Source organism: Eurosta solidaginis, chromosome 2 (assembly GCF_040869045.1).
Source record: "Eurosta solidaginis isolate ZX-2024a chromosome 2, ASM4086904v1, whole genome shotgun sequence".
NCBI classification, from domain to species: Eukaryota; Metazoa; Arthropoda; class Insecta; order Diptera; family Tephritidae; genus Eurosta; species Eurosta solidaginis.
In genome coordinates this window covers 168217836-168229050 of record NC_090320.1, presented here as the reverse complement: position 1 = coordinate 168229050, position 11215 = coordinate 168217836, and the positions used below count along the sequence as shown (strand labels likewise).

Genomic DNA, 11215 nt, shown 5'->3' with positions numbered 1-11215 from the left:
AAACTATTTGAATCAGTTGTCCCAAATCAACTGGCTTTTGCAGTATCTTCCCCAGTGGACCTGTCACAACGTGGCTTTTGCAGGGGTAAGTCCATTGTGTCTAACTTGCTGGAGTTCACAACCCTCGTCTCCAATAACTTAAGGACGAACTGCGAAGTTGATGTCATTTACACTGATTTCAGTAAGGCGTTTGATAAAGTTTCCCATTCCTTACTCCTACTTAAACTCGATCGATTGGGTTTTCCATCACGGCTTCTCTCTTGGGTCTCTTCGTACTTGGTAGGTAGAAAGCAAACCGTTGTGTTTAACAATTGCTTGTCTGAAATCATCAAGGTATCTTCTGGAGTTCCACAGGGCAGTCACCTTGGTCCAGTATTGTTTCTGCTCTTCATTAATGACCTCCCAAATGTTTTGAAGCGCTGCATACCGCTGATGTACGCTGACGATGTCAAACTGGTTATGCCCATTCGCTCACCTGAAGATAGGGCACTTCTTCAATTGGATCTGAATAACCTGGTTGAGTGGTGTGACGTGAACGTTATGTCACTAAATTTACCGAAGTACAAGTTTATGTGTTTTACGAGGAAATCTTTTAAAACGTATCAGTACATAATAGGCGATTATATCATTAAGCAAGTCACAAACTTTACTGATCTTGGCGTTATAATGGACCCTAAACTGGACTTCAAATTACATATCGAATCGTGTGTGAATAGGGCTAGAGGCACTTTGGCTTTCGTAAAAAGGTGGTCAAAGGAATTCAATGACCCTTATGTCACTAAAACTCGTTTTTTATCGTTAGTAAGACCTATATTGGAATATGCTTCCATTATCTGGAACCCGCGTTATCAGGTTCATAGCGAAAAATTATAATCGGTCTGGAAGCAATTTTTGCTCTTTGCTTTAAATCATTTGCCCTGGGATCCATCAAGGAACCTACCGCCCTATTGCAGCCGGTTAAAACTGTTACAGCTGCCTTCACTACAGAGCCGTAGGGAGATGCTTGGCGTTTTATTTATGGTAAAACTATTAAGGGGGATGATAAACAGTCCATTTCTACTTGGTGAGGTGATGTTTAATGTCCCTTTTAGGCCCTCTCGGTATTTCCAACCGCTATATTTAAATACATGTAGAGCGAATTTTCAAATGCATGAACCTCTTCGTTGTCTGTGTCTAGATTTTAATAATCACTGTAATAATATTGATACTTGCGACACACTTTACAGTATAAAAAAATATATACTCACTGCCTTGAACTCATAACTGTTTCAAAATCACATGTTAAACTAAATCTGTTACCTGCTCCAGTTACTTTGGGCGGGTGGCTTGGAATCACGTCCTTTCCAACCTCCCACACATCGCAGCCCTACTCATTGTGTGTTAAATATACATCAGCTGCTCGAAATCACGTCCATTCCGACAGCACTAATAATCAATAGTTACTTTGGGCGGATGGCTTGTAATCACGTCCTTTCCAACCTCCCACACATCACAGCCCTACTCATTGTGTGTTAAATATACATCAGCTGCTGGAAATCACGTCCATTCCGACAGCACTAATAATCAATAGTTACTTTGGGCGGGTGGATTAGAATCACGTCCTTTCCGACCTCCCACACATCGCAGCCCTACTATTGTGTGTTAAATATGCATCAGCTTCTCGAAATCACGTCCATTACGACAGCACTGATAATCAATTCCGTTGCTCGGCATCACAGTCCATCCCGACAACTGATTCAATAATATATGTATATACATATTTTATAATATAATTTTGCTCACTATGTATGCTTGTTAATTTTACACTGTAATCCGCATTTATATTCATTCATTCATTCATATTTAGTCTGATTGATTGTAATATTTGTAGACTAACAAATAAATAAATAGGGGAGCAAAATGGCTTCAAGCGTCTTTGCCACTGGCGATAGGAGAGATATCGGACGATACGACTCACCTATGTTAGCTGGTTTCCCAGGCTTTAGTAGCGGGACCACCTTGGCCATTTTCCATTTCTCGGGTATGACAAAGGTGGAAAGAGACAGGTTGAAGACATGCGCTAAATATTTGAAACCCTCTTTCCCTAGGCTTTTAAGCATCGGCATGGCTATGCCGTCTAGGCCCACTGCTTTGGATGGTTTAGCGCGACCAATGGCGTCCTCAACCTCTTTAGCGGTGATGGTGATTGGTGACGCGCTGAATTTGTGTTTATGTGCGTGTCTATTAGCTCTCCGTCTATCTTTGTCGACCGTAGGATGCATTATATATTGTCGGCAGAAAGCGCTCGCGCATTTTTTCGCATCCGACAGCACTTTGTCGCCAAAGGCGATGGAAACTTTGTCTTTGTGCTTAGTCGGATTCGATAGGGACTTTACGGTGGACCAAAGTTTACCCAAACCGGTAGAGAGGTTACAACCTCTTAGGTGCTCCTCCCATTTCGCCCGCTTGTGTTCGTCCACAAGCAATCTAATGCGTTGGTTTATATCCCTTATTTGGGTGTCGCTAGGATCAAGCTGTCTTATAAGGTCACGTTCTCTCGCTATGTTTGCGGCCTCCGCCGGGAATTGGGGCCGAATTTCGGGAATTCTCCCGGCGGGAATGAAACGTGCCGGGGCGGATTCAATGACCTTACGGAAGGCACGCTCCCCTTGGCGGGCATCAGTCGGGATAGGGAGGGCGGTTGTCTGTAAAAGATTTATATTCTTCCCACTTTCCTTTTTTGAAGTTTATGAAAGTGCGTTATTCGGTGACGATGAAGTCGGCGGTACGCTCGAGCGAAATAAGTATGGGCAGGGGTCGGATGCCAATGTTACCATCGGCCGCCAGTTGACGCAGTTTACGAGTTCTGCGCTCACGATTGAGATATTTGAGGAGCTGTGACAGCTTCCTACCATACGTGTGGGGGCGTCTCCGTTTATTGTGCAGAACGTCGTTCCTACTGTCCGCCCGCAAGTTTGATTGCCATAGATCATGATGGGCATTGAAATCGCCTAAGATAATGCGATTGTTGCCAGTGAGTAAGGCCCTGATATTGGGGCGGTATCCACTGGGGCAACAGGTGGCAGGAGGGATGTAGATGTTGATGATTTCTAGGTTTGCATCGCCTGACCGGACAGATAGGGCTTGACGTTCTAAGACATTGTCCATGCGGTCGATGCCAGGATCAAATATATAATATTGCACAGAGTGGTGTATAATAAACGCGAGGCCGCCTCCAATTCCGCTCTCGCGGTCTTTCCTGTGGACATTATACCCAGAGTAGGTCTGCAATGCAGATCTTGCTGTGAGTTTAGTCTCTTGAATCGCAGCAATGCGGATGTTGTGCCGCTTCATGAAATCGACTATCTCCGTAATCTTCGCAGTTAGTCCATTACAGTTTAACTGCAGAATTCTGAAGTGCATAAGGGGAGACGCCGCCACTCTGGGGGTAAGTGAGGGGTGACTACGTCTGGGTTGTGGAAGGCCAGGACGCAATTACTGTTGTGGCCCTGGGACTGGGCGTCCTTGGGCAAGCATTGGGGTACCCGGATGATTTGGGTTTGCGACCTGGCAACATGGCGCGATGAAACCCGTCGGAGGGTTGCCATCGCGGAGACCAGAACATCTAGGAAAGTGGCACCACCCAAGGCAGGAGCTGCATTGGGCGGATGTCGCAAACCTATATATTCTGTGCTGGCAGACGGTGCACACGGAGGTAGGGACTACGAGTCTGTTTCCCTGACCTGCACGATTGCTGCCGGAAAAGAGGGGGGAGAAGACGGGGGCAGGGGCTGATCCTCAGCATTGCTACCAACTCTACTACGAAGGTAGTAGTTATGAGTGGGTGGTATCAGCTGTTTGAGTTGTTGGCGCCGTGGGGCGCGAGCAGCAGCGGGTACTTGTTGTGGCTTGTTGAGCAGCGGGGCTGCTGGAAGGTAGTGGGGGCGCTTAGGCATAGACTACGGGACGCCCTTGGGCGTGAACAGCAAGGAGCCACAACTTACTTAATTGGCGCTTAACCGTCTAAACAGTTATGGCCGTCCAACAAGGCGCGCATGTCGCTCCTTCTCTCTGCCAACCGGCGCCAATTGGTCACACCAAGGGAGTTTAAATCGTTTTTCACCTGGTCCTTCCAACGGAGTGGGGGCCGTCCTCTACCTATGCTTCCATAGGCGGGTTCCGGAGCATCATCTTTCATTCGCATAACATGACGAAGCCAGCGCAGCCGCTGCGTTTTAATTCGATGGACTATATGGATGTCTGCGTATAGCTCGTACAGCTCATCATTAAATCTTTTTCGGTACTTGCCATCTCCAACGCGTAGAGGTCCATAAATCTTTCAAAGAACTTTTCTCTCGAACACTCCCAAAGCCGCTTCATCTGCTGTTATCATGGTACATGCTTCTGCGCCATACAGCAGTACGGATACGATATGTGACTTGCAGAGTATGATTTTCGTTTGCCGAGAGAGGACTTTACTTTTCAATTGCCTACCTAGTCCAAAGTAGCATTTATTGGCAAGATTGATTCTTCGCTGGATTTCAGTGCTGATGTTGTTGCTAGTGTTGATGCTGGTTCCCAAATAAACGAAGTCTTTTACTATTTCAAAATTATAGCTGCCAACAGTAGCGTGGTTGCCAAGGCGCATATGCGCTGACTCTTTGCTCGATTACAGCAGGTACTTCGTTTTGTCCTCATTCACCAGCCAACCCATCTTTACCGCTTCTTTTTCCAGTTTGGAGTAAGCAGAACTAACGGCGCGGGTGTTTAGGCCGATGATATCAATGTCATCAGCATACGCCAGTAATTGCACGCGTTTATAGTATATTGTTCCAGTGCGGTTAAGTTCTGCAGCTAGTATAATTTTCTTCAGCATCAAATTAAAGAAATCGCACGGTAGGGGGTCACCCTGTCTGAAACCTCGTTTAGTTTCGAACGGCTCGGAGAGGTCCTTCCCAATTCTGACTGAGCTGATGGTGTTGCTCAACGTCATTTTGCACAGCCGTCTAAGTTTTGCGGGGAAACCAAATTCAGACATAGCGGCAGCTCCTTTTCGTGCTGTCGAAGGCGGCTTTAAAGTCGACGAAGAGGTGATGTGTGTCGATTCTCTTTTCACGGGTTTTTTCCAAGATTTGGCGCATTGTGAAAATCTGGTCGATGGTAGATTTACCAGGTCTGAAGCCGCACTGATAAGGTCCAATCAGCCGGTTCACGGTGGGCTTGAATCTTTCGCACAATACATTTGAAAGGACCTTATATGCGATATTAAGAAGGCTGATTCCACGATAGTTGGTGCATTTTGCAGTATCCTCCTTCTTGTGGACTGGGCAAAGAACACTTAGATTCCAACCGTCGGGCATGCTTTCGTCCGCCCATATTTTGCTAAGAAGCTGCTGCATGCGCCTTACCAACTCCTCGCCGTCGTACTTGAATAACTCCGCAGGCAATCCATCAGCGCCCACGGCCTTGTTGTTTTTCAATCTGGTTATTGCTATTCTAACTTCGTCGTAATCGGGCGGGGGGACATATATTCCATCATCATCGATTGCGGGATCGGGTTCTTCATCTCTGCGCGGTGAATTTCTGCACATTTAGGAGAGCAGAGAAGTATTCCCTCCATAATCTAAGCACTCTCTGGACATCAGTTACAAGGTCGCCGTTTTCATTAAAAACCTTCCCTCTGTCGCCGTATTTTTTGGTAGAATTCTCGGGCGTTATTCCTGGTGGCTAGTAGCTCAAGCTCCTCGCACTCACGAGTTTCTGCTTCTGCTTTTTTCTTCATGAAAAGGAGTCTCGCTTCTCTTTTCAACTCACGATAGCGTTCACACACTCCTCTTGTCGCGCTCGCTTTTAACGTAGCCCTGTAGGTAGCGTCTTTTCTTTCGGTTGCAACGCGGCATTCTTCATCGTAACAGTTGTTTTTTCGTGGCCGCCGGTAACCAATTGTTTCCTCGGCGGCAGTACGAAGTGCTTTGGAGATATGCTCCCACTGCTCCTGTATTCCTTCAGGATGAGTTGTGCTCTCAGAGAGCAGGTGTGAGAGTCCAGTTGCGAAATCATTGGCAGTCTGTTGTGATTGAAGCTTTTCGACGTCTAGCTTTCCTTGTGTTTTTTGTTCCTTGGTTTTAGCCGCGTTGAGGCGGGTGCGATATTAGGTCCTCGGATCGTGCGCACATCTAAAACACTGGAGGCATGCCATCCGTCTATCACAACGTGATCGATCTGATTGCGAGTATTTCGATCAGGAGACAGCCATGTAGCTTGATGTATCTTTTTATGCATGAACCTCGTGCTGGATATGACCATGTTTCGAGCACCGGCAAAGTCAATCAGCCTCAGTCCGTTAGGAGAAGTTTCCTTGTGTAGGCTGAATTTTCCGACTGTAGGGCCAAAAACAGCTTCTTTGCCCACCCTGGCGTTAAAGTCGCCAAGCACGACTTTTATATCATGACGGGGGCAGCGCTCGTATGTGCGTTCTAATTGTTCATAAAAAGTGTCTTTCACCTCATCGTCTTTCTCCTCTGTCGGCACATGGGCGCAGATGAATGATATATTAAAAAATTTTGCTTTTATTCGGATAGCGGTGAGACGCTCGTCCACAGGCGTGAACGCCAGCACTTGGCGACAAAGTCTCTCTCCCACCACGAATCCGACGCCGAAACTGCGCTTATTCGTATGGCCACTCCAATATATGTCACAATTTTTGATCTTCTTTCTTCCTTGCTTCGTCCAACGCATTTCTTGGATGGCGGTGATGTCAGATTTTGCTTTGACGAGGACATCAACCAGCCGGGCAGCTGCACCAATCCCATTCAGGGAGCGGACGTTCCAGGTGCATGCCCTCAATTCATTGTCCTTCAAACGTTTGCCATGGTCGTCATCAATAGAGAGTGTATTTATCCGAGGCTTGTTGTTATATTTCATTGGAGTATGGTTTTACGTGGCGGGTCCCAAGCCCAGCGCACAACCCGCTCAGCGGGGATGAAAATATTACTTGGTACGTTTATATAGCGAGCCGCTTGCGCCAAGACAGACGCCCGCTTGCAGCCGCACCTAGAGGTGTACAGACGCTGCCGATGAGATCTCCCCCGGCTAGCCCTTAAATCGATTATGTCAGAGTGGCCTAGCCAGGTTGTCGCCTTCTCACATTAGCTCACCGCTAAACGGATGTTAGCGGCTACCCAGAGGATACTTGGCCGCAAGCGACCGGCAGTAGGGACCTGCTTGAACCGCATGCAAAAGAATCGCTCTGGCCATTCCCAGGTGAATGGCGGTCAGAAGCTTTCCCCACTTTTGTGGACTTCTACACACGGCCCACAAGGAGCCACAAAAGATTTATAAAAGTTACGTGGACGTCGGGTTTTGGGATCAAGCCCAGAACAGCTTGTCTGATGCAACCATCCCTTGCACGAGACACACTGGACAGAGTATGACCGTCCTAAAAAGATTCTTTTCAGGCAGATGCAGCAAAATCTTTTCTCAGGACCGGGGTCAGGAGACGGACCCGGATTGGATTCGATGCCTTCCCGGAGTAAGAGAGTATGGAGCAGTCCTGCTCCAAGGAGCTGCTGGGAGGATGACAATTTGTGGGAGGGACGCAACAAATTAAATGGGGTCACACTGAAATGACAGTCCTTGGTCGGGAAAAATCCCGAGTCGCTCCGGTATATAGAACCGACTGCCTTGGGAAGCGACACTCTCCTCTTCTGTACACCTGCAGCTGCGACAATAGTCGATGTTCATTATCCCCATTCTAGCACCATGCGTGCCTATTAAACAATGCCCTGTTAGAACCCTTATCAGGGACGATAGAACTGATTTGTTTAAAATCGGAAGCGCTCCTTTTCGCCCTATGAGGGCCAGGTTAGCCTGGGTATCTCACACGATGATATGGCTGACCATCGTCCATTTGCATTTCTTATATTGCTTGTTTTCACACGAAGCCTGAAAGTGGCCATGGGTATACATACCGAATCATTTCACGGGATATGGTCGGTGATGCCCCTTCTGGCCAGCTCGTCTGCTCTGCAGTTGCCTTCAATATCCCTGTGCCCAGGTACCCATATAAGGCTGATACTGAAGTGCTGAGCCATTTCGTCAAGAGATAACAGCTCCTCATGGAACATGGGGTGGGGAAGGAGCGATGGCCTGAATGTTTGATGTGGCCATATAAGTCGTTCCCGAGTTTGTCGAGCTAGCACCTTAATGGAGCTGTTACCGGAGCGTACCGGATATGTACCCAGCAAAGGACCATCACATCGATAACACTCCCCAAGGCCTTCGGGGAGCGACCGTATCGCTACAACAACATCAATCCTACTCTGCTCTTGGGCTTAGACAACAGTTTCCTTGAGATACCTGAACGCGTCGTGGAGAATGGGCCATACAAACCCATCGCAGCATTAACCCAGCCAGGCTAGGGTCGAAGACTATTTCAATGTTGAACCTTTTTGAGTAAGCAACACAAAATTTTACTCGAATCTGATGCAGATGCTCGAGCGAAAATTCTCATTGAAACAACCAAAAACATCGGGAACCAATATGAAGTTTGTCTGCTATTGCGAGAAATGAACTTAACCCAGCAGTTATGACATGGCCAAAAGGAGGCTGATTAAAATTGAGAGAAAAAGGATACCCCAGACGTTTGGACCAGGATGAAGCAAAGCTGGAAAGGCCTACTTGGTATCTGCCCATATTGGAGTAGTGAACCCAATCAAACCGAAAAAACTCCGTATTGTGTTCGATGCTGCCGCCACAACGGCAAACATTTCACTAAATTTCGCTTTACTAAAGGCGCCAGAACACGCTCAACCACTTTGGACGCATTTAGCCTAGTTTCGTCAGGGTATTGTGGCCGTAGCTGGTGACATCGAAGAAATGTTTTCACAAGTCCGAATCAGAGCAACTGATCAGGACTCACAACGGTTCTTATGGAGAAATGGATCCCGATTTTCTCTGGTATATACCTAGAACAGGCTGCCGTGGGAGGTGTTATGAGAACAAGTGAAAATCCTGCCTTTATACACATTATTACATGATGACGTTCTTTTTTTATATATAAATTTATTGGCAATAGCGGCCGTAAGACGCATACTGCCGCCCATGGCATAATGGCATTAAAGATAGATCATAGATAATTTAGAATTTCAAGTAAACAACTTTAAATAGTCGTTGAATCGATGAATATAAATTTTAAATAATATCACGTTTACACAGCACCAGATGCGTTATATTATGAGAAAAATTGCATTTCCTTATAAATTTCATCCCATTCGATCTGAAAATGCAATCCATACATTTGATCCGGACGCATTTTTACAATTCCTTACTAAAAGAAAACCGGCAACAGCACAATGATTAAAACGACGTATAGTAATCTTAGTGCTGTAAGAGTTGTAAAAAGCAGTTTTCACAATTTTTTTTTTTAATTCAAACTGCCAATTCTATCAGAAACTGCTTTACTTTTTGGTAAATTATTCTTTTTTATCGAACTATGCGCACGACGCCAATGTAAACGATATCAAATGGGTCATTTGCAAGTACGCATTTGAGGTCAGTAACAAAGTAATATAAGGGTGTTTTTAGTTAATAAGTAAATACTACTCGCGAAAATTGTTTATGATCAAAACTCCAGCCTTTTTGCTATGGACGGTAGCATAGGACAATTATTTAACAAGTGAAACAGCAATCACTACCGAAGAATAAGGTTATCTAACAACTTTGAAAACGGCCGTTATTCTTCATGCGTTCAAAGGACTTCTCAGCATCATAGTTCCTGAAAACATAGACTACATTAGTAGTTACTCAATCATATTTTGGTACTATTTTACTTGTAAAACTCCGCATATGCTTCCCTCTTTGGTTTATTAACAAGAAAATGCCAACCCACAGTTACAGCAGCAGTTAGTGCTATTGCAACCGTCAAGTTCTTTTTGATTGTAGCATTGTGTAGACCACGGAGGACCGGCTTTGAGGCGGCGACAGCAGCGGGAGCACTTGGCATAGTAAAACCTGTTAAAACGAAAATAGCATTACGTAATTGTAGTGTACCTAGTGAAAAACTTGTAAGGTATAAGAATTTTATCGAAACACTTTGCAATCCTTTTATAGAAAGTAAAACACCTTTATAGAAACTAAAACACTATTTTATTCTATCAAAGCGGAATCACTTAATGTTAATCAAAGACTAACCCTATCAAAGAAACTTTCAGATAAAGACAACGGTTGACTTACGACCGCACATAAACTTTGCTTAGGGATGAAACGTGGTGTTACAAGTTATATGCGTTCGATTATTTCATGGTTCAACTATATGGTTGCCTCATCTGTACAACCAGTGTTGCGAGGTTCGCCCTTTCGAGGCTAGATTTAGCCTTTTTTTTTGCCTTTAGCCTCGAAATTTTGTGTTTAGCTTCGTGACTTTTTTCTAGCCTTTTTTACTCCGAATATATTTTTAAAAATTTCTAAAATAAAATAATTTCAATAGTTCCTGTGAACACCTAATACCTAAGAAATATGAGTTCTCTACAAAAGATTAATTCTTTTTCTGCTGAAAATTCGTTGAAAATTTCAAAGCCAGGTGTATTTTCTTACTTTGAAAAAGAGAAGTATAGTTATTCTTCAAATCAAATAGCATTAATAGAGCTGCAGTGGCGAAAACTGTTATGGTCCACTTGGGGGATTCAACATTGGAACGTACCAGTTGGCTAGTGATAGGGAAAAAGGTAGGATTCACCCTCACTCATGTCTGCCTGGGGTGGTTGAAACAAAATTTTGTTAATTTCGCGCAGGTGGCATCACGAAATAATCCAACGATGTGGGAAAATTCCCAATAACGGCAACCACCATGGCGTAACTATACAAGGTGACAGCTGACTAGTAGGTTCATACGAATTGACACATTAACTTTCAGCGCAGTATGATTTTGACATTAGTCCATCGGTTCACAAAACCGAAATATATCGAACTTTTAATGATGGCTGCAGGATTGTCACCGCGACTACCACCTTGTATGGTTCTACCATGGCAACCACAGTTAAATCATGCGATTTAACGGCGCCGTTCCACTGCGCAGTCGCAATAATGGAACCAAAGTTTTTCCACAATGCCATGGCTCGGTCGGCCATTTTGGGCAGAAGGAGAGAACTTAGATGGCAAGCGTTGGCATCAGTTGGGTTTTGCCAAAAAAAATTTAGATGATAGCAACGCCGTGAACCTTACAACTTTGCGAAAAGCA

At 45.1% G+C, this 11215-nt stretch overlaps 1 protein-coding gene across 4 annotated transcripts; it reads right to left on the bottom strand.

Moving 5' to 3' along the window:
* Nucleotides 1-9022: 9022 nt before the first annotated feature.
* Nucleotides 9023-10305, bottom strand: cype (cyclope). 4 transcript variants are annotated; one of them, XM_067769729.1, is made up of 3 exons: nucleotides 10213-10305; nucleotides 9810-9990; nucleotides 9023-9754 (listed from the first exon to the last, which is right to left on the bottom strand). In XM_067769729.1, exons 1-3 carry the CDS (start codon nucleotides 10220-10222, stop codon nucleotides 9691-9693), a joined length of 255 nt encoding a protein of 84 aa, XP_067625830.1. In that variant the 5' UTR covers nucleotides 10223-10305; the 3' UTR covers nucleotides 9023-9690. The 4 variants fall into 4 exon arrangements, with proteins under 4 accessions (XP_067625830.1, XP_067625833.1, XP_067625831.1 ...); XM_067769732.1 differs by having other exon boundaries at nucleotides 10171-10300; XM_067769730.1 differs by having other exon boundaries at nucleotides 9810-9991; nucleotides 10177-10277.
* Nucleotides 10306-11215: the final 910 nt, after the last annotated feature.

What these genes read in the sequence shown, in the direction of transcription:
- cype (XM_067769729.1), bottom strand. An exon ending in GCATATGCGGAGTTTTACAA is followed by an intron (nt 9,755 to 9,809) that starts GTAAAATAGTAC and finishes CTATGTTTTCAG; the next exon opens with GAACTATGATGCTGAGAAGT.